At 41.9% G+C, this 26,869-nt stretch overlaps 1 protein-coding gene across 1 annotated transcript; it reads left to right on the top strand.

The window, feature by feature from the left end:
- The first annotated feature begins 133 nt into the window (after positions 1–133).
- On the top strand, positions 134–25,737 carry MRPL47 (mitochondrial ribosomal protein L47). Its single transcript, XM_082249003.1, has 7 exons — positions 134–247; positions 3,955–4,100; positions 13,064–13,124; positions 13,202–13,298; positions 21,620–21,750; positions 23,905–24,000; positions 25,578–25,737. The coding sequence occupies exons 1-7, from the start codon at positions 156–158 to the stop codon at positions 25,684–25,686; spliced, it is 732 nt and encodes a 243-aa protein (XP_082105129.1). The 5' UTR covers positions 134–155; the 3' UTR covers positions 25,687–25,737.
- Positions 25,738–26,869: the final 1,132 nt, after the last annotated feature.

Below are 26,869 nucleotides of genomic sequence, written 5' to 3'. Positions count from 1 at the left end.
AAAAAAAAGCTGCTTTACAGGACCTTCTCCCACCTCTATTATTATCACCGTGTTTCCATTAGCACAGCCGATTATATACGGCATGACAGCGGAGGAGATTAGCGCTCTAGTGACAGCTTTGCCCCGCTGCATTGTGGGAGCGGTGCCCGGGGAAGATGGCGGCGTCCACAGTCAGGGTGCTACTGGAGGGCTGCGGGCGGCTGTGCTCGGGAGGACTCACCGGGAGGACCCTGGGCGGCCTATCCGGGTAAGAAGAGATGTGTACTGCATTGCTGAGGGCCCTCATACCCGGGGATTGGGGTGCACATGGCATAGGAAATCCCTGACCTCACACCATTCCTGTCCTTCTATGTCAGGTGGGCTGTACAAGCCTAACTTCAAGAAATGCAATGGCAGGACTGCAATTTGATCAGGGACCCAGCAATACCAAGGACCATCCAGCATTGCACAAGTGTCAGCTGCAAGCTGATTGGTTCCTGTAGGCAAAAGTGTCAGCTGCAAGCTGATTGGTTCCTGTAGGCAAAAGTGTCAGCTGCAAGCTGATTGGTTCCTGTAGGCAAAAGTGACAGCTGCAAGTTGATTGGTTCCTGTAGGCAAAAGTGACAGCTGCAAGTTGATTGGTTCCTGTAGGCAAAAGTGACAGCTGCAAGCTGATTGGTTCCTGTAGGCAAAAGTGACAGCTGCAAGCTGATTGGTTCCTGTAGGCAAAAGTGACAGCTGCAAGCTGATTGGTTCCTGTAGGCAAAAGTGACAGCTGCAAGTTGATTGGTTCCTGTAGGCAAAAGTGACAGCTGCAAGTTGATTGGTTCCTGTAGGCAAAAGTGACAGCTGCAAGCTGAAAGATTGCTGTAGACAGAAGATACAGCTGCAAGTTGATTGCTTGCAGCTATCAATCAGTTTACAGCTGTCATTTCTGCCTGCAGCAACCAATCAGCTTCCAGCTGTATCTTCTGTCTACAGCAATCTTTCAGCTTGCAGCTGTCACTTCTCTATAGAAACCCATCAGCCTGTACTAATACAGCTGCCTGCTGGATCCAACCAGTTTGCCGCTGTCATTTCTGCCTACAGCAAACAATCGGCTTGCAGCTGTCACATTGGTTGCTGCTGCCAGAATTGAAAGCTGCAAGCTGATTGGTTTCTGCTGGCAAAATTGAAAGCTGCAAGCTGATTGGTTTCTGCTAGCAGAAAAGACAGCTGCAAGCTGATTGATTGGTTTCTGATAGCAGAAGTGACAGCTACAAGCTGACTGGTTACTGCTAGCAGAAGTGACAGCTGCAAGCTGATTGGTTACTGCTAGCAGAAGTGACAGCTGCAAGCTGATTGGTTGCTGCAGGCAAATGTGACAGCTGCACGCTGATTGGTTCCTACAGGCAGAAACTGACAGCTGATTGGTTCTTGCAAGCATAAGTGACTTACAATGATGTAGGAAGGGATGATGGTGGCTCAGGACCCAGCATGTGGCAAAAGAGGGGCACATGGCAGCAGGACAATGCTGGATACTCTTTGTGGGTGAGTATGTTTGTTTTTTTTGGAAGGTAACCCTGCAGAAAAGGTAGGATGGGAATGAAAAAAAATTTGGGGGGGGGGGGGATTGTTGTATGGTCGTATTTCCTCTTTAAAATAATTCCAGGTGTACTGAAGAGTTGAACCTTAGATTGTTAGCGATAGTGGCATCTGGATGTACTGCCATTTTGGCATGTTTAATAAATTAGATTCCCAACAGTAGAGTCCTGTAACAAGCTTTCTGTAGTAAACTAGTTCAAAGCCTAAGTTTAGTTAGGAAAAAATCAGCACAAGGGGCATTACTTACCATTATTCCGATGTGTCCCTTGTTCTACTTGCTCCTGCATTACCTGAAGATTTCCTCCTCCAATTCCCCTTCTACCAAACTCTTCTGGTGTGGCTAGACTCTAACCTGTTGTACTCCAGATACATCTTCAAATCCTTCAAAAGCACTGGCGTCTTTTACTGAACACAAATAAAACAATGTTTTAGACACCCCAGTAGATTCACCTTCTCTATTTGTCCTGTTTACTGTTATCATTGAAAGTGAAAGAAAATCACAAAATTTGGGCTGTCACCAGAACAGTAATAGAGAGGAAATCTTCCAATGGGGACTAGTTGTGGTGACACTCAACAAGATTCCCTGACATTTGCAGGGATTTCCTCTTACTTCCTGTTGTGGCTATAGGATAGGAAGTGAATGGAAATATCCCCAGCTGGCAAAAAAAAAAAATTGACAGGGGTTAAAGCCTCTCCTCACTTTCTCTAAAATAAAAAATGAAAGTTTTGCCTTCATTTCTGCTTTAAAATCTGTCTTAGAGCTTTCTTAAAGTGCGACTTTACACATAACAACTTGATAAAAAAAAAAAAAAATGTTTTTTAGCAGGGAACATACATTCCAAATTAATGATTATGCTACCAACATTAGTGTGTGCTGTAAGTTGCCTCCAGCATTATTCCTGTTTCTTCTCGCTGGGGGCTGCCATTTTGCTGAAGCCCAGAGCCCCAGAGCAGCAGTAAATCTTTAGGCTGTCAGCAGATTAGCTTCTACATTTTTGGCACAGGGACAAAAAATAGAGAGCAACTGAGCATGTGCAGAGCAGGGTGAGACAGTGTATTATTGGATTTTAGACAATATAGGCAAGTATTTTTAGTGTTTTACATAGCCATACCTGCAAAAGGGACCAGCCTGAAGTGATCTAGCAGGACTTAAAATGATTGTAAGGGCAGAAGGTTTTTTATGTTAATGCATTTTATGCATTAAAGTGTAAGTCCACCCTAAAACTAAAACCCCTGCATCTACAGACATCCATGATCTAACACTAACCTATCTAGCCTTGTAAAGAAGAAATCAGTACACATACCTTTTTTGGAGCTGATCTGATCCGGTCTCAAGCAGTGGAAGCTCTGCAGAGGACAACGACGACAATGGCTGTGAAATTAATGGGGAGTGACGTCACCCATAGAGTTACTATGGGGCTTCTGTTGTTGGTTGTGTCCTCTGCGCTTGCCTCCACAGTGCAACAGCGAGTGACAGCTCCATGTGGGATCGGGTCGGATCGGCTTCAAAAAAGGTATGTGTAATGATTTCTTCTTTACAGGGCTAGATAAGTTAGTGTTAGATTGTGTATGTCTGTAGATGCAGAGGCTTTAGTGTTAGGGTCCTCAACCCTGGCCTACAGGGCCCACTAACAGCCCAGATTTGCAAGATAACTGAAATACATCCCAGGTGATACCATTTGCTGCTCAGTGATTGCAGTATTCTAGTCTGCATCTCCCCAAGGTAATACTTAAAATCTGGCCTGTTAGTGGGCCCTGTAGGCCAGGGTTGAGGACCACTGCTTTAGTGTATGGGTGGACTTTCACATTATGATAAAAAACCTGCTGTGTGCAGTATCCCCTCTCAGCCTCCCTAATACTTACTTGAGGTCCATCTAGATCCAACAATGTTGTAGGAGTGTCTCGGCTGCCCCGGACTTCCTTTCTCATTGGCTGAGACAGCAGTGCGGCGCCATTGGCCCCTGCTGCTGTCAATCAAAGTCAGTCAGCCAATGAGGAAAGCAAGGGGGTAGAGCATGTCTAAATGAATACAGGGGGCTGTGGTTCGGTTCAGGTGCACCCATAGGAAGCTGCTTGCTGTGGGGGCACTCAACAGGGGGGAGGGGCAAGAAGCATCGACAATGGACCCGAGAAGAGGAGAATCCGGGCTGCTTTGTGCAAAACCACTGCACAATGCAGGTAAGTATGACGTGTTTGTTATTTTTAACTAAAAAAAAAAAGCAAGACTTTAGTATCACTTTCATTTTCTGACTACAATTCCACCTTTCCACAAGAGCTGTCTATGAACCCACAGGGACGACTGAAGCTCTAAGTGAAGCTTAGGGGTACAGCACTACTTCTTCCTCTTTAGTACAATGCAATATTCAAGTTCTGTCATTCATTGTTTTTCAGTGTAATGCTTAGTGTTCTGAGTAAAAGAACTCCAGAAATCCGCAATCTACAGCAGTGCACATCATTTCATTCATCAGCAGCACGAAGAGGCCTAGAGGAGTTCTTTGACGACCCAAATAATTGGGGAGAGAAGACAATAAAGTCAGGTCAGTAACTGGAATGCTTTATTTTTCTAGCCAGGTGAGTTTTTTTAATCACATGCTTCCATATATAAAACCGGGGATTTTACAGCCAATTACGGTAATTGCTTTTATATGCTTGCACACTGTTACTCTAATAAGGCTATATTAAAGTGCTACTGCATTGCAAACCTTTGGAAATTAGATCTATCTTTTGCATCAACACATCAACAGTTTACCCTTAATTGAACTCTAGGCAGATATAAAAGACACAGATTAAAGTGATTGTAATAAAACATATTTAAAAAAAAAAAAAACATGTTAGGCCTACCTGCTCTGTGTAATGGTTTTGCACAGAGCAGCCCTGATCCTTCTCTTCTGGGGTCTCTCATCACCGCTCCTGGCTCCTCCCTCCCACTGAGTTTCCACATAGCAAGCCATGTGCTATGGGGGCACTTGTGCATGCTCACTTCTGAGCCAGCTCTGTGTGTCCATAAGACACACAGAGCATGACTTGGCCCCGCTCCTTGCTCCCTCCTCACTGGCTGTGATTAAAAGCAGCAGGAGCCTCAGACTGTGTCTGAGCCATTGAGGAGGGAGAGAGCCAAGGATGCCACTGCTCTCTTGCACATTGCTGGTTTGAGATGGGGCTCAGGTGAGTATAAGAGGTTGCCGGAGGTGAAGCTCCATGCAGAAGGTTTTTTACCTTAATGCAAAGAATGCACTAAAGTAGTTGTAAACCCTTACATATACCCAGTGAAGTGACTGGCCTCAGGTGATACACAGAGATTAAATAAATCCTCCTACGTAAGTTGTACCTGTTTATCTGTAGCCTTTTCTTCTCTACATTCATTCAAAGGGAGCAGAGAGCTAAAGTTACACTCTGCAGAGCTCAGTGAGGAGAGCTCTGACAGCTGATTGGAGGGAAGGGACACACCATCTCCACACAGGAACAGAGCTGAGACAGCCAATCGACTAGAGATCTCTCCCCTGTCAACATTTTTTTTATGGTGTCAGGAAAACTCGTCAGAAGTGATTGATGCTAATAGCAGAGGAACAAAGCAGCAGATAAAAGTGACACCTAGTGCTCTGGGTGAGACAAGCACAAACTATAGAGGGATATGCTTTGATCATATTTCATGTCTGAGGTTGACCACTTTAAGGTAAAAACCTTCTGCCTTTAGAGCCTTTATTTTGCCTTTCCAGCCCCCCCCCCCCTTTATTAATTATTTAAATAAAATCTTTCCATTTTCAGTTTATAAACCTTTTTAAGACCTAGTGCCATATTGACTGGGTCTTCTTGCTTCTGTATGCAATGCAGGCAGGTCATGGCTGGTGGAAGATTCAGAAGGTTTTCTGAAGATATTACAGCACCCTGGCTCAATGCTCCTCTCTAGAGCTCTCAGGTCTGATGTAAGCAGTGAGCTGGATCTCGGAAGGGGTTATGCAAATAACAAAATGTCTTGATGGATGGAGTCTGGAGGAGTGGGTGTTGCTAGAGTGCCCTAGGTCACACCCAAATGTGAGGCTGAGCCTCATTGATTAAAAGAACCCAAATCCAATGAATGAAAGGGTCGACCATGGACAGTAAAGCTGGCTACACATTTATACAATTTTCTTACACAACTTTCCTTTAGATTTACCCAAACCATATACAGTGCCTTGAAAAACTATTCAATTCATTTCAAATTTTCCACATTTTGGAATGTTACAACCAAAAACGTGAATGTATTTTATTGGCATTTTATGTGATAGACCAACACGAAGTGGAAGGAAAATGATAAATGGTTTTCAACATTTTTCAACATTTTTTCCAAATAAATATGTGAAAAGTGTGGCGTGCATTTGTATTCAGCCTCTGAGTCAATACTTTGTAGAACCACCTTTTGCTGCAATTACAGCTGTAAGTCTTTATGGGTATGTCTATACCAGCTTTGCACATCTAAAGAGTGAAATTTGTGCCCATTCTTCTTTGCAAAATAGCTCATGCTCTGTCAGATTGGATGGAGAGCATCTGTGAACAGCAATATTCAAGTCTTGCCACAAACTTTCAATTGGATTTAGGTCTGGACTTTGACTAAGCCATTCTAACACATAAATATGCTTTGATCTAAACCATTCCATTGTAGCTCCCGCTGTATGTTTAGGGTCATTGTCCTGCTAGTAGGTGAACCTCTGCCCCAATCTCAAGTCTTTTGCAGATTCTAACAGGTTTTCTTCTAAGATTGCCCTGTATTTGGCTCCATCCATCTTTCCATTAACTCTGACCAGCTTCCCTGTCCCTGCTAAAGAAAAGCATCCCCACAACATGATGCTGCCACCACCAGGTTTAATGGTGGGGATGGTATGTTCTGGGTGATGTGCAGTGTTAGTTTTCTGCCACACATAGTGTTTTGCTTTGAAGCCAAAAAGTTCAGTTTTGGTCACATCTGACCAGAGCATCTTCTTCCACATGTTTGCTGTGTCCCCCACATGACTTCTCACAAACTGCAAATGGGACTTCTTATGACTTTCTTTCAGCAATTGCTTTCTTCTTGCCACTCTTCCATGAAGGCCAGATTTGTGGAGTGCAGGACTAATAGTTGTCCTGTGGACAAATTCTCCCACCTGAGCTGTGGATCTCTGCAGCTCCTCCATGGGCTTCTTGACTGTTTCTCTGATTAATGCTGTCCTTGCCCGACCTGTCAGTTTAGGTGGATGGCCATGTCTTGGTAGGTTTGCAGTTGTGCCATACTCTTTCATGTTCAGATTATGGATTAAACAGTACATCGTTAAATGTTCAAAGATTGGGATTTTTTTTTATAACCTAACCCTGCTTTAAATTTCTCCACAACTTTGTCCCTGACCTGCCTGCTGTGTTCCTTTGCCTTCATGATGCGGTTTGTTCACTAAGATTCTCTAACAAACCTCTGAGGGCTTCACAGAACAGCTGTATTTATACTGATATTAAATTACACACAGGTGGAATCTATTTATTTATTAATTAGGTGACTTCTCAAGACAGTTGGTTCCACTAGATCTTAGTTAGGGGTATCAGAGTAAAGGGGGGATGAATACAAATGCACGCTACACTTTTTAGATATTTATTTTTAAAAAAAAAAAATGAAAACCATTTATCATTTTGCTTCCACTTCACAATTATGTGCCACTTTGTGTTGGTCTATCACATAAAATCCCAATAAAATACATTTATGTTATTGGTTGGAACATGACAAAATGTGAAAAATTTCAAGAGGTGTGAATACTTTTTCAAGGCACTGTATAATGAGGTTATACCTAAACATTTTCAAATTGTATGCAATCAGGCAGGCCCTTCTACTACATAGTTGAAGGTAAACCTAAAGGAAATTGAACAATAAAAATTGTATAATGTTTACCCAGCTTAAGGCTGTGAGAAGTGTGCAGTGAAATCAGAGTAATCCATTTTGGTACAGGAGAGGAGCCTGTACAACTGCAAGGCTGAGGGTAAGGTAGGAGTTCAGCTTTAAGTGTGTGTATGGTGTGTGTACACTGCTCAAAAAATGAAAGGAACACTTTGAAAACACATCAGATCTCAATGGGGAAAAGTATCATGCTGGATATCTATACTGATATGGACTGGGTAATGTGTTAGAAAGGAAAGGATGCCACATTGTTTGATGGAAATGAAAATCATCAACCTACAGAGGGCTGAATTTAAAGACACCCCGAAAATCAAAGTGGAAAAAATGATGCAGCAGACTTGTCCATTTTGCTGAAATTTCATTGCAGCAACTCAAAATGGTATCGGGGGATGCTCCTAATGAGACAACAGATAGTGTCCTGGGGTATTTCCTCCCAGATCTGGACCAGGGCATCACTGAGCTCCTGAGCAAAATGAGGTGCAACCTGGTAGCGTGGGATGGACCGAAACATAATGTCCCAGAGGTGTTCTATTGGATTTAGGTCAGGCGAGCATGGGAGCCATTCATTGGGATCAATTCCTTCATCCTCCAGGAACTGGCTGCATACTCTCGCCACATGAGGCCGGGCATTGTCATGCACCAGGAGTAAACCAGGACCCACTGCACCAGTGTAGAGTCTAGCAATGGGTCCAAGGTTTTCATTCTGATACCTAGTGGCAGTCAGGGTGCCATTGTCTAGACTGTAGAGGTCTGTGGTCCCTCCATGGATATGCCTCCCCAGACCATCACTGACCCACCACCAAACCAGTCATGCTGAATGATGTTACAGGGAGCATAACGTTCTCCATGGCTTTTCCAGACCCTTTCACGTCTGTCACATGTGTACAGGGTGAACCGGCTCTCATCTGTGAAAAGCACACTGCGACAGTGGCCGACCTGCCAATTTTGGTGTTCAGTAGCAAATGCCAGTCAAGCTCCATGTTGCCGGGCAGTGAGCACAGGTTCCGCTAGGGCCCTCAGGCCACCCTCATGAAGTCTGTTTCTGATTGTTTGGTCAGAGACATTCACACCAGTGGCCTGCTGGAGGTCATTTTGTAGGGCTCTGGCAGTGCTCATCCTTGTTCTCCTTGAGCAAAGGAGCAGATACTGATGAGGTCGTCTCATTGTTGCCCATCTAGTGCACCTGTTGTTCTTTTCATTAACACCAAAGCAGCTGAAGCTGATTAACAAACCCCTTTGCTACTTAACTGGCCAGATCAATATCACAAGAGTTTAATTGACTTGTTGCTATACCCTGATTAAAAAGTGTTCCTTTAAATTTTTTGAGCAGTGTATATAATATATATACAATATATATATATTTTTTTTTTTTCTTAAAGTTATTGTGAAGTCTTGGGTTTTTTTTTTTTTTAAATAACAAACATGTTATACTTACCTGCTCTGTGCATTTGGTTTTGCAGAGTGGCCCAAATCCTCTCTCCGGGTCCCTCTTCAGCTCTCCTGCCCCCTCCCTTCTGTTGAGTGCCCCACAGCAAGCAGCTTGCTCTGGGGGCACCCGAGCCGAGTCACAGCTGCCTGTGTCCAATCGGACACGGACCCACAACCCAGCCCCGCCCCTCTCTCTCCTGATTGGCTGAATGATTGGCTCCCGCTGCTGTCAATCAAATAGTGCCGATGTCTCAGCCAATGAGGAGAGGAGTCCCAGGCAGCTTAGACACTACTACAATATCGCTAGATAAGGAGGGGCCAAAGTAGGTATTCAGGGGGCTGCTGCACACAGAAGGTTTTTGTTATCTTAACGTATAGAATGCATTAAGATAAAAAAAAAAAAACCTTCTGCCTTTACAATTTAATGTAAGTACTTGAATTTGACAGAAGTGGATTGACACATACATATTCTTTGGCAGGTAAAACAGACAATTCTGAAGTTGAGTTGTAATGAAAAGAATAACAAGTAACTTTTTCAGCTAAAGTGCAGTTCTAGATTTGTTAAGGTAAAAGTAATAACTTCTAGGCAAACAATATAAATGTAGGGCTTGTTTACACTCGCGTTGCCCTTGGAAAAGTGATCTGTGGTGGATTGCTTTCCAGAGAGTGTGTGACAGGCGGCTGGGATGTCACATGTCACCTCTTCACTCCCTGTTTTAACCCTGTAAAGCTCTCACCACTGTGCTGCATCAACATGCTTTGCATGCGGGTGCAGGACAGTTGCTTCGCAGACCTACTCAGTTGAATGGGTTGAATTTGGTGGTGGTACAGCCTGACGACTGCCATTTTTGTTGTAACGTGTACAACCCCTTCTGACTGTCATGTAATATTTAGCGGGATGGGGGGGGGGGGGGGTTGGTGGTGCTAAAACTTCTGCTCAACCACCTGGCCGATTAACTCCGTTAGATCTAATTTGATTTGTTTCAATTCTAAATCGATTGGAAGGGAAGTTACGGCTTTTGTGTTTGCGGATTCTATCATTTTGATTAAATCACACATAAATCAGATGACAATATAGAAGCGTGCCTAAAAGTGGGGAAAATGTAAAAATGTTATTTTGTCACCAGAAACCAATGAAGGGAAAAGCTTTAGCTATAAGATGTAAAAACCAGATTTTGCTCAACCAACCCTCAAGTAATTATCAGAAAAATAAAATTGTTCAACTCCCGGATCTATATGGAAAAAGTTTGACTACAAAAACATTTGCTATAAATATACAACCAATGGTACCACATCTCACAAACACACTCCTACTGTTAGAACCCAAACATCCACCATACTCACAATCTAGCCAATGACCATAGGTTGCAACAATGGAATACATAGCTTACAGAATTAAAGTGACCTAGTGATCCTACCGGATCCAATGGATATAGGATGCTCCAGCTCTAAAATGTAATTATCACAAGTGAGGAATATAGGATAGTGCAAAATCCAAACTTTGATGTTAATAGGTGGAATTAACTCTGTGGTGGATATCAATATGGATGTGATTCACAAACATTTGCAGTGGTCTAGAAGGGGCCCTTGTCAAAGCTTAGTATAGTGTAAACCAACTGGCTATGCTAAGATAACAAGATTCACGCTTGTGTAGTACTACCAGGGATTGTCCATCAATGCTTCGACCACTCCCCTCGCAATGTAGATAAGAGCAACACAGTCCTCCCAAACTGCACTTGTAGGGGCTCAACTGGATGTCCCTGGTAAGGTAGCAAGACAGTCCATATAGGTTCAACAATAGAAGCTTGAGTCTTCTAGACTTCTAGAGTCCTGTTCTCCAAGGCGGTCTCTATATTGGATCTGTTTGGTGAGCAGTCCATAATCATAGCATCCTAATCCAGGTTTGGTCATATAGGTGATGAGGTGAGATGATGGTGTAAACCATAGCCTGACCAGTTTTGCCGCACCTCTGCCAGCTGCTTCAGATGCTGTTCAGGATTGGAGATCTTCCAATGGGCACACTTAATTCAGTAACAGAGGGGATTTCCTCACATTTCCTGTTGTACCTACAGGGCAGAAAATAAAGGCTTATCACCCCAGCAGGACACAAATGGCAAAAAAAAAAACTGACAAGATTCCCAAAAGGTCTTGTCTTTTAGATGTAATTATAAAGTAAAGGAAGCAACATAGCAGTTAATAATGTATCACAATTCTCCAGGTCTGCCTATGCAATATTGTAGTTATGAGTGTACCACTAAGGAACATGGAGAATTGCAAGGAATTGCAGACATCAAATCAATTAACCAGAGCAGAAAAAAATTCAATATGTTGCCTGAGATCGTTTTAGCAAATCTAAAGTGGTGATGTTCAGTTCAGAGTATCAAAATATGGGGAAAGATAAAATATGTAGCGCTAAAACATCCATAAAAAGTCAATTTTCGCCAGTGATATTGCACAACACCCAACTGCAGTAAAGTGAAGAGGATCCACCACCAAGGAGAGCGTTTAAACACGCTTACCAGACAATTGAATGTATTGGGCCTTGAACTATCATACAGTCCGCAACACACTTGGTGACGAATTGGACCAGACCTCTTCGCAAAGATGAATCCCAAAGCTGATACCTTGACAGTATGCCTTATAGGAACCACTCAAAGGAAGGAAATAAAACCCTTCATAGTGCAGTATATTTCCATAGATTTTATTAGAAGTGAAACAAAATATATAGCACTCACATTTAAGAAGGGTCTAGTATGCAAATCGCACGCCGACCTGCGTGGTTCCAAATTAGATAACAAGGTAGCAGCCAATGTCCTCTATTACATGGCGTCCAACGAGGGCGGCCCGACGCGGCGTTTCGTCACATATGACTGACGTCTTCAGGGGCGTGGCCCCGCTACTGAAGGGCGCCTTTTTATGATAATAGAGGCAATCAGATTGGCTGAATGTAAACCGGAAGCGGAAATCGCCATCATGCGTTCCGCAACCCGGAAAGGAAAATGGAGCACTGTATACAAAACACCCGGAAGGGAGTCACAATTCAATGTGCTCCAACCCCCCGGAAGGAAGTAAGTCATCAAAAGTCAAAAAGGTCGAAACTAATGATGACAAGTAACTTCTATATGACATTAGACATAGTCCGATCCAATCTGACTCAAAAAATGACAAAAAGGATTAATTGTCACAATATAGTAAAAAATCGCAATATAGGACAATGGCGCCATCTTGTGTCCAAATTTGGAACCTACAAGTACTATACATAAAATAAATAAAACAAACCACTAAAAACATAGCAAATACATTAATAAACTTCAATACACCTATAAAATGCAGATATAAATCAGCTATAAATAACCCAATATGAAAATGGGGTGGAGTGAATGGAGACAATTAGGAATTCACTATAAAAGCGTTAATGTCCCACTCAATGTTCAATCCATGTGGCGTGTAGGATTTTAATCTATGAATCCAAGCTGTCTCCAGTTTAGACACCCCACGAGTGAGATTGCTCCCCCTCCAATTAGAAGTGAACTTGTCAGTCCCCAAGAATAGGGTGCCTGTAGGATCCCTGTTGTGACACACTATGCTTGGGGAAGCCATTTAAAATATTTGTGATATGCTCATTAAGGCGTACCCTCAACATCCTCGTGGTGCATCCCACGTACTCCATCCCGCACGGGCACCTGATAAGGTATATCACATATCTTGAGGTGCAAGAGATGAATGGTTTTATTTTGTGTGTGAGTTTAGTCACACCAGTCACAAACATTTCACTTTTCCTCCGACCCGCAATGTTATATTTACAGACCCTACAAGACCTACATGGGAAAAATCCAGACATATCCTGAAAGAAGGAAAAACGTTTGGGGGGGTTCCGAATATTCGGCGCCACCTGCAATCTCAATGGGGGCACGCCTCTAAAAATCACAGGCGGCATGTCGGGCAGAACAGGGCCCAAAACATTATCAAGTTTAAGTACGTGCCAATGTCTACGCAACATATTTTTCAGAGTTCATTTTGATGAAAATGAAATTTCATCAACAAAACGTGTTCTGCATTTGATATTTTTCTGATTGGATATTATGCTTTGAACCAAGTCTAGATCCAAAGCTTACAGATAATATAATTCAGTGCATGTGTATCATGACTTAATAATCAAGCAACTTTAATGGAATTTAGGGGATGCGTGGACTATTAACCAGCTGAGAGGCAAAAGCAGTGAAGATTTACACAAGCTTTGGTAAGTGATCAGCAGTAAGAGATAATCTTTAGGGGCATACGTAGTCTTCAGACCTAATACAGTTATGTCCTTTTCAGGTATGTGTTATTGAAAGAGAAGAACATGTTGCTGACTTTAGAACAGGAGTCCAAACGACAGAGCTTAACCATGCCCGGTACTGATCGGCTCTACAAGGTATGAATAAGGCATAATCTGTGTCTAACACAGCGACAACTGTGGCTTTATTACCACAGAATACCCTGTTATAAAGTGCTTTTAATGTCAGGATTTAGCTTAAAGTGATTTGTAAACAGTCACCTTGTAAAACAACCCATTCAGCTTTAGATAGAAATGAAAGGCAAAACATTTTTGTATAGATATAAAAAACAGTATAAATGCCTTTCTTTCCTTTTTTTTTTTTTTTTTTTTTTTAAAGTGATCATATTCCCTCTGATCTTAGCTGCATAGGAGCTGGGGGAGGAGAAGCAGCAGCACACTGAACTTCCCAGTGAATTACTGTGCAGTGGGGGCGTGTCAAGACATGTCTGATCATTGGAGGAGCAAACCTAGAGAACTGACCATGGTGTGCTCTCCTGCTTAGTTTGGTCAATTTTTAATAGGAATGCAAGGGGACTTGCAGGAACAACATGGATTTCACATAAAGGAAGCAATAAAAAGAGAACAGGATACTTTCTCATACAAATATATGGTACAGCAGGCACATATCAGGAATATAAAGTGTTGGGGCAACAACCGCTTTAATTATTGTTAAAGAACAAGCACCAAGATCAGGGTTAAAATCTAGTGAGAGAAGTTTAATAAAACATTTGCAACATTTTTCTGGTGGTATAATCCCTTTAAAACATTTTTTTTTGGGGGGGGGGGTTCTCCTAATTCATAAAAGCTTTTTTTTTTCCAGTTAAAAGATAAAAAAAGATTGTAAACATATACTCAAAAAACGTTCTCCCGTTTATTACAAAATATACATCGTGATCTAAAGTCATGGTCCACTGTTCTCTTCTCCCGGTTTGGTAGAGCCGTAATCATGAAAATGAATATCCTTCCCAGAGTACTATACCTACTACAAACCATTCTGATAAAACTTCCACCTACATTCGTTGCATCATATCCGAGAGCTTGCACAACCTTCTTATGGGGCACTTCCCGACCCAGATTGAGCTATAATGGACTAACGATCCCTAAACTGAAAAGTGGCATAGGTCTGCCAGACATTTTGCATTACCATCAAGCCTGCCAATTAGCAAAGATCATTGACTGGAATATCCATTCCCATATTAAAGCTTGGGTACAATTGGAACATGATATGACACCATACCCTTTGCACCAACTCCCCTGGATCACTTCCAAACATATCCCACCAATATGCAAAACCCATTCCCTAATTTACACCAAACTAACAACCTGCAAGGAAGCCTTCCATAAATATAAAATCTCATCCGTCCCAGAACCCTTGACCCCACTCTGCCAAAACCCAGACTTTCCACCAGGCATGTCCGCCTCTTTTCTCTTAGAGGTATGGCCTCATCCCAAAATCCGCGCTGAACAATTTTTTTGATAGAGGCCGCCTTCTTACCTTACCATTACTTCCAGGATGACAAAACAGTCGTTCCCCTTCTGGTCCTTCATCCAAATCTGACACTTCCTAGATAAACTCCAACTCAGACCCAACTGGTCCCGACAACTCACTCCATTTGAATCAGTCTGCCTAAAAAAGGAACCCCAAAGACATCTAATCTCTGACACATATGCAGTGCTCTTTGCCGATCATAAACCAAAGTCCAATTTGGGCAGCCATAGATGGGTACAGGAACTATCTTTGGATCTCTAGGAACTCAAGTGGGAAAACATTTACACATCGATCCACAAGGGGTCAGCAAACATTTATATACAGAACGGTTTCAAAATCTTCTCCAAGTAGTACAAGACACCGCCTAAACTGCATAGGATCTCCTTGCACTTTCCCCCCAACGTTGGCGTTGTAACGAAGAGTTGGGATCGCTTTTACACATCTAGTAGTCATGTCCCCGAATACAACCATTCTGGAAAGAAGTCCACAGGCTCACAAACAAAATCGCCACTCTCGCACTGGATTACTCCCAGTGCAATTTTTGCTACACAACTCCACAATCCCAAAATCAAAATACTTTCACTCCTTGGCTGCATTCACAAGATGCATAGCTAAGTTATGCATTCCTACCAGATGGCGGTCCGACCATGACGGATTGGTTTAAACTTATTAAAAAACTGCAGAAATGGAGGAGCTTGTTTATCAAGCAAAAGACACCCCCTCCAAATTCAGAAACACGCAGTCATGTTGGCTACATTTTATTACAACAGTTGAAAATGCTACCTACCAAACAGTTACCCATGCCTTTCTCGGGCGGGAGAGGAGACGAGACATATTGCCTCCCTCTTTTACCCTTCCCCCTAATGCTCTCTAAAGGCATCCCCATTCTCCCTCCACTCCTTCACTATTCTTTCCTACTACCTATACCCTCACGCTTACCTTCCCATTCCGCAACCAATAACCCATAGAGGAGCTACAAAATTCTATTCTTAAAATCCTAGACCCCTTATTTACCAATAAGTCTATTACACTACGCTCCTTGTAGTCAGTTAATTTTACCTCCTTTTCCCTTCTGTTAACAACAGATGAAATTATGCCTTATCCAATTGTTACCTTCTGTATGACACTAGTACCAGTGTGTGTGTCATATTTGTATTGTACGACTAATGTAACAAGATATTCCGCGCTGACCACTGTTATTGTAGCGGCTGTGTCTGCAACTATGTTTTTTTCCTGTTATACTTTTTCTTTTAAAACCCAGCAGAAATGTATTGAACAACAGAAAAAAAAAAGATTGTAGAATTGTCAGTCTCCAAGTTTTTTTTTCTTCACAGGATTCCTTTAAAGTGGTATTAAACCCAAAAGCAAACATTTATTATATTGCAGCTAACCAATTCTTGGATATGGTGGCTGCATTCGTTTCCTTTTTTTTAGGTTTCCTTTCCTTCTTTATTTTTAGCTGATGATCCTGCCAGTACATCTGTTGTTTTTCAAAAGAACAAGCTGTCCAGGATATATAGCAGTTACAGGGATGAGACAAACCATTTACCACACATAGGGGTACTTATGGCGCTTTTCCACTGCATGGAACTAAACGGTTCGGCTCGCTTTTGTGCTTTTCCACTGCATGGTACCGCATGGTACGGTGTAGGAGCGGTTCGGTACAGTGATCAGTTTTATTTACTTATGGAAAATCTTTATCCCAAAAGGAACAAAACTTACTGTATCTGCTTATAAAGTATGAACTGTAGTTTGGCATCAATTACTTTATTGTATCTAAAACCGCTAATCAGCTAGTACTTTCCATCCCCAAGACAGACAATGCTGCTGTTTAAGGGTGCCCCTGTGCTCCTTCATCCAGGGGGTCACTAATACACGAGTGTTACTGGCCAGATCACCAGGTGAAAACAGAGGGGGAAAAAAACTAAAAATACGGAAGCAGTCCCTACATCTAATGATTGGTAAGCTGCAATTTATTGCATTTTTTGTTTGGAGTTTAATATTGCTTTAAGAAGAGTTTTATATACCACAATTCTGTGAGCATGCAGTGCTGGAAGATGACAAATAAAAGCCTAATACTGACAATGCAAATATATAAAAACCTCTCTTTAGCTCCAAATAGTGCCACATTATTTTATACCAACTCCCCACGGTGCTCTGTTGTAGCTTTGATTGAGAATGAGACGTTCCTGGATGAACTGTTTCTGTGTATAGTCTGCCCATGATAACACCCATCTAGTAAGTAGAAAGCACAAAACCGTGCCCACAAATGATGAGCTTAAGGAATCCACACGCCCCAAATAGGGAGCAGAATCAAATGGTTGATGGCAGGGAAAACCAATAGATTTGCATGGATACAGGGTAAGAAGCTTTGTAATGCAGAGAGTCGTTCAGGTAGGGAATGAAGAGATTGCCAAGGAGGTACTTCATTTTACATATACTTTAATGTGCAGATGAAAGCTGAAATCCAATTTAGGCTAATATGTTTGAACATAGCACAGGTATTGCTACTTGTTTTCTGAAAAAAAAAAAGGTAAGGCTGATGTTCAGCTTTAAAATTGATTAATTTCATGGACAGCCATTCGCAAGAATTCGATTCTTGCTGGAAGTTCTTAATGCTGCATGTGCACAATGTGTGTGTGAACCGCAGCTGTTGTCAGTGGCAGCTGTCAAAGTTTTACTCTATACAAATCAACGGCCGTTACCACCGCTGTTAATATGTAACCACTCATCTTAGGGGTTATGTGTGAATAGAGCCTCAGACTGACCCTGGACGCAGGGCCATCTTACCGAATGGGCACGCTGGGCAGTTGCCCAGGTGCCCCACTTGCTCGGGGGGCCCCACCTGCCCAGCCCCAGCCAAGCATTAGTCCCAATTCCCGTGTGCAACCCGCCACCGAACCTAGCAGGTAGCAAGCGCCTGTCAGCCCTGCACTGCTGGTAGGCTACTTGGGGTGTGGAAGGGGAGCCAATAACTCCAGGAATGCCTGTCCGCCTCCATTTAACAGGCACACACAGGACAGTCGAGTCTGACTCCCGTCCGTGTTTGTGATCACTGGACCCAGCCGCCGAACTTGGAAGCTGTCATTAGCCTGGCACTGCTGTACCAATAAATATCGCCTTATCGATAATTTGTATTTTTATTCTCGTGGGTGATTGTGTAGGCGGGGCCCCAGTGCGCTGCATTGCCCGGGGCCCTTTAATGCTCTTAAGATGGCACTGCCTGGACGCAAACAGTGGGGGTTATTTACTAAAGAAATTTGTTGTTTTTGTGCTCTTTACATATAGAGTTATGGTTAAAAGGTGGTACCTACATCCTTAGTTACAATTACAAATGCAGAAAAAAGGGAAGAGGCGCTAGAGTATTTTCTTGGTACCAATAGACACATATCAGATCGTATAAAATCAATATAATTTTATTACAAAAATAACAAAGATATTTGCACAAAATAAGAATGTACAATTAAAAAGTTACACCCATTACAGTGGTTAAACTGAGCTCAGTCTATTGTGTCCAATCAGTAGAAGATGGTAGTATATACGGATGGGAGCACAGCTGGTCAGTACTTTACATGTTTTGTGGTTGCCCGCTTCTTCAGGAGTTTCAAGGGTGAGAGAACATTTTTCTATAATAAGAAATGTATAGTCATCAGTATAGGAGCAAGTAAACCTATGCAAAAAGATATACAGTTGAAAGTAAGCTGCAAAAAAAGACACTTGGGCACTTACCCATGGGTGTGTGAGCAAAATGTTATATGGGCCCCTTTGTTTTTGGTCCATGTACCATCTAGCTTACATCCCCAAGGGTAAGTGCCCAAGTGTCTTTTTTGCAGCTTACTTTCAATTGTATATCTTTTTGCCTATGTTTTCTTGCTCTCCTACTGATGACTATACATTTTATTATAGAAAAATGTCCTTTCTCTCACCCTTGAAACTCCTGAAGAAGCGAGCAACCACGAAACATGTAGAGTACTGATCAGCTGTGCTCCCATCTGTATATACTAGCATCTTATACTGATTGGACACAATAGACTGAGCACAGATGAGCCACTGTAATAGGTTATTTACTTAAAGTGGACTGTGCAAAATCTGGGGCAGCTCTGCAAAGAAACCAATTAGCTTCCAGGTTTTATTGCTAAAGTTTAATCAAGCTGAAATAAGAAACTGATTGGCTACCATGCACAGATGGACCAGATTCTGAGTGCTCCAGTTTTAGTAAATCTCTGCCAGTGTGTGTCCAGGAATGTAATTTCTGCAAAGTTTCTGGCCACAGCTAATCAGCCAGTTTGCATGCGGCGACAAAATGCAGCTGCATCTGAATGAAGCAAACTATCCATCCTTCATTGCCCATGTTAATGTAGCCTTCTATTTTTCTGCCACCTGTTATCTAAAAATGGAAGTGTGTACAAGTAGGAATACCTGCTGTGCAAACTGATGGAAGGCACTTAGGTTAGTGTACAGGGGAGTGGGACTTTATCAAAGTAGGTTTGTTTTAAGGGCCATACACACTATAAGATTTTCTGAAGACTTTTTCCTTCAGATTTACCTTTTCTATGTAGTGCAAGGGCCTGCCAGATTGCATACAAATTGAAAGTGTTTAGGTTTGACCTCATATTATCTGGTTTTGGTAAGTCTAAAGGAAAAAGTCTTCAGAAAATCTTATAGCGTGTATGGCCCATTAGTGTAGTTCACTCAGCAAGCGAGCAAAGATAAAGAGTCTGCAGGATTAAAATTATAAAAAATAATAATACATTATAAATATTTTTAGATTAAAATATAATTTATATATTTTATAAGTAAATTATAATAACAAACTATACATTTAAAAAAAAAATGGAAGACTCGGTGGACCACTTGGTCTTTTTTATAATAACGTGTAACACAATGAATTGAGACTCAAGCAAAATAAAACATGAAACAATAGTTCTTATTCCTATGTGCAATCTTGAATAGTAAAACCACCCATGTACAGTGCCTTGAAAATGAATTCATACCCCTTGAAATTTTCCACATTTTGTTTTATCATGCTACAACCAAAAACCTAAATATATTTTATTGGGATTTTATGTGATAGACCAACACAAAGTGGCACATAATTGTAAAGTGGAAGGAAAATGATAAATGGTTTTCAACATTTTTTACAAATAAATATTTGAAAAGTGTGGCGTGCATTTGTATTCAGCCCCTCTGAGTCAATACTTTGTATAACCAACTTTCGCTGCAATTACAGCTGCAAGTATTTTTAGTCTTTTTGGGGATGTCTCTACCAGCTTTGCACATCTAGAGAGTGACATTTTTGCCCATTCTTTGCAAAATAGCTCAAGCTCTGTCAGATTGGATGGAGAGTGTCTGTGAACAGCAATTTTCAAGTCTTGCCACAGCGTGCTAATTGGATTTTGGTCTGGACTTTGACTGGGCCATTCTAACACATAAATATGCTTTGATCTAAACCATTCCATTGTAGCTCTGGCTGTATGTTTCGGGTCCTTGTTCTGCTGGAAGGCGAACCTCTGCCCCAATCTCAAGTCTTTTGCAGACTCTAACAGGTTTTCTTCTAAGATTGCCCTGCATTTGGCTCAATCCATTTTCCCATTTACTCTGACCGGCTTCCCTGTCCCTGCTGAAGAAAAGCATCCCCACAACATGATGCTGCCACCAGCATTTTTCACGATGGGGATGGTGTGTTAAGGGTGATGTGCAGTGTTCCTTTTCCGCCACCCATAGCGTTTTTGTTTTTAGGCCAAAAACTAACATTTTTGGGCTTATCTGACCAGAGCACCTTCTTCCACATGTTTGCTGTGTCCTCCATATTTCTTCTCGCAAGCTGCAAACGGGACTTCTTATGGCTTTCTTCTTTCCAAACTTCCATAAAGGCCAGATATGTGGAGTGCAGAACTAATAGGTGTCCTGTCGACAGATTCTCCCACCTGAACTGTGAATCTCTGCAGCTCCTTCAGAGTTACCATGGACCTCTTGGCTGCTTCTCTGATTAATGCTGTCCTTGCCCGGACTGTCAATTTAGGTGGACAGCCATGTCTTGGTAGGTTTGCAGTTGTGCCATACTCTTTCTATTTTCGGATGATGGATTGAACAGTGCTCTGTAAGATGTTTAAAGCTTGGGATATTTTTTTATAACCTAGCCCTGCTTTAAACTTTGCCACAACTTTATTCCTGATGTGTCTGGTGTGTTCCTTGGCCTTCATGATGCGGTTTGTTCACTAAGGTTCTCAAACAAACCTCTGAGGGCTTCATAGAACAGCTGTATTAATACTTACATTAAATTACACACAGGTGGACTCTATTTACTAATTAAGTGACTCTTGAAGGCAATTGGTTCCACTAGATTTTAGGTAGAGGTATCAGAGTAAATGGGGCTGAATACAAATGCACGCCACACTTTTCAGATATTTATTTGTAAAAAAAATTTGAAAACCATTTATCATTTTCACTTTGTGTTGGTCTGTCACATAAAATCCCAATAAAATGCATTTACGTTTTGGGTTGTAACATGATAAAATGTGGAAAATTGTCAAGGCGTATGAATGCTTTTCCAAGGCACTGTAGGATTGTGGTTTTACTAATATTTTTGAGTCTGTGGGATTACGGGCTTTGAAGACTGCTGTCACCTCCTGTATTTTGTGTAGCCGCACAGCAGTTATGGGCAGATTACAATGGCATGTACGTTTTTTTAATAGTTAAAACAACCCCTCTGTGCTTCAACTGTTTAGCGGTGTGGCATGGAGTTTCACTTTATTTAAACGTTTTCCATGCTTCGACTGAAAGCCACATACTGTAGTAATTACATCACAGATCATTGTACTTGTTTCTAGATTGAGTTAGCAATTTGTGAATATAAAGTTTAAAATACTAAAGTAAGAGCAATATTTCTTTTGCTGACATTTTTTTCCTATCCAACTTTCTTCTGAAGGTAACAAAGTCCATGGAAAATCTTGACAAGGTAGTTACAGAAAGAGAGACTTCCCTTCGTCTCCTGCAGACTGGCCAGGAAAAGGGGCGTCCAGGAGAATGGAGGAAGGACTGCTTTGGGGAAACAACATGGTATATTTTCCTTTGTATTTCAGTATGGAGTCCTTTTTAATATGTCCAAACATTTTTGTAAGGTGCATATTTGTGTTAAAATGATTGTAAACCCCCACCTTGTAAAACAACCCCTTCAGTTTAAATAGAGATGAAAGGCAAAACATTTGTGTATAGATATAAAAAAAAACATTATAAATACCTTTTTTTTTTTTTTTTCTTTTAAAGTTCTTAGCTGCTTAACCACTTGCCGACCGCCGCACAACTGGGCTACGTCGCTCGTCCAGGAGCCTGTAGGGGGTGAGTGCGAGCGCACTCCCGCCCCCGCTCGTGTGACCGGCGGCTCCGATGTCCGCCGGCCACTCGCGATCTTCCGCAGGAGAGGGAGAAGGACGGACAGCTGATGTAAACACAGCCGTCTGTCATTCTCACTGATGTAAGTACAGAGACTATACGATCCTGCTATGTAGAATCGTATGTCTCTGTGGTTACATCACAAGCCACGCCCCCCCCACAGTTAGAATCATGCCCCTAAGGATACATTTAACCCACTGATCACTAATAAAGTTAACCCCTTCCCTGCCAGTGTCATTTTTACAGTAACGGTTCATATTTATAGCACTGACTACTGTAGAAATGTCACTGGTACCCCCAAAAATGTCAGTCAGGGGTCCAATCTGTCCGCCACAGTCCCACAGTCCCAAAAAACGCAGATCGCCGCCATTACCAGTTAAAAAAAAAAAAACAATAAAACTGACATAAATCTTTCCCGTAGTTAGTAAACGCAATAACTTTTGCGCAAACCAATCACATTATTACCACATTATTAGAGTCCCCTTTAATAGTGTGGTCAGAGTCCCCCTTTAATAGTGTGGTCAGAGTCCCCCTTTAATAGTGTGGTCAGAGTCCCCCTTTAATGTGCCCCGATAAGAGCTGTGTTTGTGTTCTCTATCGGACAATATTCCCGCCATTTCTCACATAAGAATACACTGCACTGTAATCCGATCCATCCCGATAGATGTGCAGAGAGCGAGGCAGAATCTGACAATAGATTCTCTCCCCTCCTCCGCTCTCTATCTACCATTGGATAATGCATCCGACAAACTGCTCGTGTCAGTGTCGTCACCGCCAGAACAGCTGATCGGGCCAGTCAGCTGGAGTGACGTCACTTACTGAGCATGCGCAGTAAGTTGGATGCATTTTTCGACGGGAGGCATTATCCGACAGGACACTGGGCGAAACTGTTGAAGCTGCGGGTGTGCGCGGGCATGCGGCGGGGGCACGCTCGCGTGGACATACTGCTAAGCGGCAGCGGCCGTTACAAGTGGCGGCAGGCGAGCGATGGCATGCGAGAGCCGCTCGGTCAGCTCTGCGCGTGTCCCCGATGTTGCTAGGGCAACAGGGACGCTATGCACAGAGCTGGCTACGTCATGCGGCTCTCGCGTTGTTAGAAAAAAAGAACGAGATAAGCAAGAGCCGCTCAGTCAGCTCTACGCATGTCCCCAACGTTGCTAGGGCAACAGGGACGCAGAGCTGACAGAGGCTCTCGCTTGACTGGAACAAGTCTGTTTTTACAAATGTTTGACCACATATGTTCTAGCGCCCGTTAATTTAACGGGCTTATTGTCTAGTATAATATAATAACTGACCTGATATTCAGGAATATTTGACTTTTAATAGCTTATTCTCTCTATAATAATATAATGGATTGCTTATGGTGTATTAACTGTGCTTTGTATAAAAAATCAATGTAAAAAAAAAAAAGCTGTTGGAATTATTTGACACTGACATGCTGTTCTTGCAGTGATATATGTCTGTTTGCTGCCCTGTCTCTGTAACTGAAAACATAGTCCATGACTTGACAAGTTGAGGTGAGCAAACAGCCATTGGCAGGAAGAATTATTCATGTTTCTTCACCTAATGATAGGCTCTCGGAGACATGAGGACACCAATAAGTATGATTTTTTATTTTTCCACAAAAAATTCAACATTTTGCTAAGTTAAAATGTAGCATAGAGTTTAGAGGATCTTTTTAGTACAGAAAAAGAAAGCTCGCCCCTATTCTTTTCTCTTCTCTGATTATAATGTTTTCTTTGCTAATCCAAGTTTGTTCAAGTGAAAGCACCCAGATACTCATTAAAGATCTTTGTGGTTTGTTCTGCATTTCTTTTTTAGGCACAGATTTAAGGAGTGGCCAATTCCTTGGTTCATGAATAAACGTCACATGAAATCGAATTTTTATGCACTGCCATATGTGGACCATTATGACAGGTAACATAAATGGGGCTGTTAAATATTTCCATAATGTGTCATGGGAGATATGATATCATTCTTTATTCGTTATGAAAAGGAAATGGCTGTAACAAGTGGGTCTCCCCTTTCCCTGGACTCTGCATCATTTTTGTGACTTTTTTAGTAGGGTCAGTAAGCAAATATATGGTAATGTTTGCAAACCTCTTAACTTCTGTAGGTAATAAAACACATTCACCACCCACTGCTGGGGAACAAAGCTTTGGAATTGGACACCAGTTGCTGTCCTCTGGAAGTTTTGTCTATAACAGGGGTTTCCAAACCTTATAAACAAAGGTCCAGTTTAATATCCTTCAGACTTTAGAGGGGCTGGACTGTGGCCAGTAGGAGTAGAAAATGTTCTGGTGTCAGTAACCATTCCCCATCATTGGTGTCCATAAGAAGAATAGTGCCCATCGTTGATGTCCATGAGAGGTTTCCCATCATTGGCTTCAGTGGGAGGAATTATACCCCATTGTTAATGTCAGTGGGAGGATTAGTGCCCCAATTGCTGGATAAAGGCAAGCAAAGGGCTGCATCTTGCCCCCGGGCCACAGTTTATAGACCACTGGTCTATAGTAACCATTGGGTCTCACTACTGTGGCATGTGGAGCAGCATCTGTTTAGTAACATTTCAGCTTCTAAAGGGGCAAAATGTAGGTGTATTGAGGCTGTAAAAGGTATTCTTTTTGATGGTTACTGTCACTTCTGTCACTGCATTTACCGAATTAGGCCCCTTTCACACTTGTGCAACTTGTCATGCAACTTTGGACATCAGAGTTGCACGTCTTTCCCCAATATTTTCCAATGATACCCATTCATAAATGTGTAACTTAAAGTTGCAGCAACTTCAGAGTAGATCATGCACTACTTTGGTCCAACTTTCATGCAACTTGAGGGCCATAGACTTCAATGTTAACCCTCAGAAGTTGCAGGAAAGTCATACTTGAATGTTATACAATGCAACTTGTGTGCAACAGTTGTCCATTAAAACTGGTCAAAGCCAAAGTCGAATGCAAGTTGCACCCATCCAAAGTTGCACTCCAAAGTCGGTGCAACATTGGAGTTGTACAAGTGTGAAAGGGGCCTTAGGTCGCATTTGGATTTCACATTTTGTCAATGGGAAGTCCAGGTCTGGATAAATAATGTTGTAATTTTGGGCAGCACGGTGGCTAAGTACCTAGCACTTCTTCCTAGCAGCGCCAGGGTTGTTGGTTCGAATCTCAACAGGCACTAACTGCCTGGAGTTTGCATGTTCTCCCTGTGCCTGTGTGGGTATTCTCCGGGTACTCCGGTTTCCTTCCACACTTCAAAGAAATGCTGGTAGTTAAATTGGCCCTAGTATGTATATGTATAAATAGGGACCTTCGATTGAGGCAGGGACTGATGTGAATGTACAATTTATATAGATGTAAAGCTCTGCGTAAATTGACAGCGCTATACTTGTAATAAATAAAATATTCATTTTAGGTTTGATATAATAAAATAGATGAATATGTGTGTGTGTATCTATTATTGTTTGTAGTATAAAGTGTTTTTCGGCTTTGTGTTTCTTGCAGGTTGAAATTAGAAAAGCAGATGCGAGCTGAAGCAAGAAAAAGAAATGCAGCCAAAAAGAAGCAACTCGATCTGGAAAAGCGATTTCCACATAAAGCAAAAAAGTCATGAAGTCAATTGTTGTAATATTTGTTAAAATAAAATGTTCCATGTTTGTACCTATGGAAAGTGTTCATTATGCTATGAATGGCAGCAAATTGAAACTTGCAGTGGTGTTCATTCTTCTGAAGTTAACCTGTTTGGTTGTAAGATGTTTTCATGGAAGGTCACCTTACACAGCAGTAAACATTTCTTACAATGTTGTGGTGGTTTATCAAATAGATTGCACACCCAGGCTCTTCATGAATGTACAATCTTACTCGATGAAATTATGTAAGATGTGTATGGTTACAGCACACATTTCAGTCTGCAGATCTAATGATATGCTTTCCAATTCTTCAAATCTCGCTCACAATTTTCAACCCCTTTTTTTTAAAGCTGATCTTCAGGAATGTGACAAAAACAACCCTTTTAGTGGCTACCCCCACTCCAAGGATTAAATCCTTGTTTAGTCTAGAGGCTTGGCTCCAATGCAAGGGTTGCTTCTGTCACATTCCTGGAATTCAGCTTTAGGGATGCCAGCGCATGTGATTTCTATACAACTCCACTTTTTTGGGTGCACATGAAACGGCAAGCCAGAATACTCGGCCTGATTTTTGGGTGTCCAGGATGACTGACTTGGAAATACTTGCTAAGATCCAGATAATTAATTCCATAGCTGTGGATGTTTAAACCATAGTTGCATAGTTTGTGAGGTTGAAAAAAGACATCAGTCCATCCAGTTCAACCTATGATGTGCTTGCGTTTGCTGTTAACCGTACATTGTATACCCCTGTATGTTGTGGTCTTTAAGGTGCCCATCTAATAGTTTTTTGAAACTATCGATGCTCCCTGCTGATACGACTGCTTGTGGAAGAGAATTCCACATCCTTACTGCTCTGACAGTGAAGAACCCCTTACGTATTTTAAGGTTAAACCGTTTTTCCTCTAGTTTTAGTGAGTGGCCACGTGACTTATTGTATTCCCTTTCTCTAAAAAGTTTGTTCCTTATGCTAGGGTCCTCACCAGTATGGTATTTGTACATTGATATCATATCCCCTCTCAATCGTCTCTTCTCCAGAGAGAATAAGTTCAGTGCTTGTAGTCTTTCCTCATAGCTGATGTCCTCCATTCCCCTAATTATTTTTGTTGCCCTTCTCTGGACTTTCTCCAGTTCCAGCACATCCTTCCTGAGGACCGGTGCCCAGAACTGCAG

The sequence above is a fragment of the Pelophylax lessonae genome (genome assembly GCF_965119305.1).
Source record: "Pelophylax lessonae genome assembly, chromosome: 3".
Classification (NCBI taxonomy): domain Eukaryota; kingdom Metazoa; phylum Chordata; class Amphibia; order Anura; family Ranidae; genus Pelophylax; species Pelophylax lessonae.
This window is presented reverse-complemented; position numbering and strand designations above follow the sequence as displayed.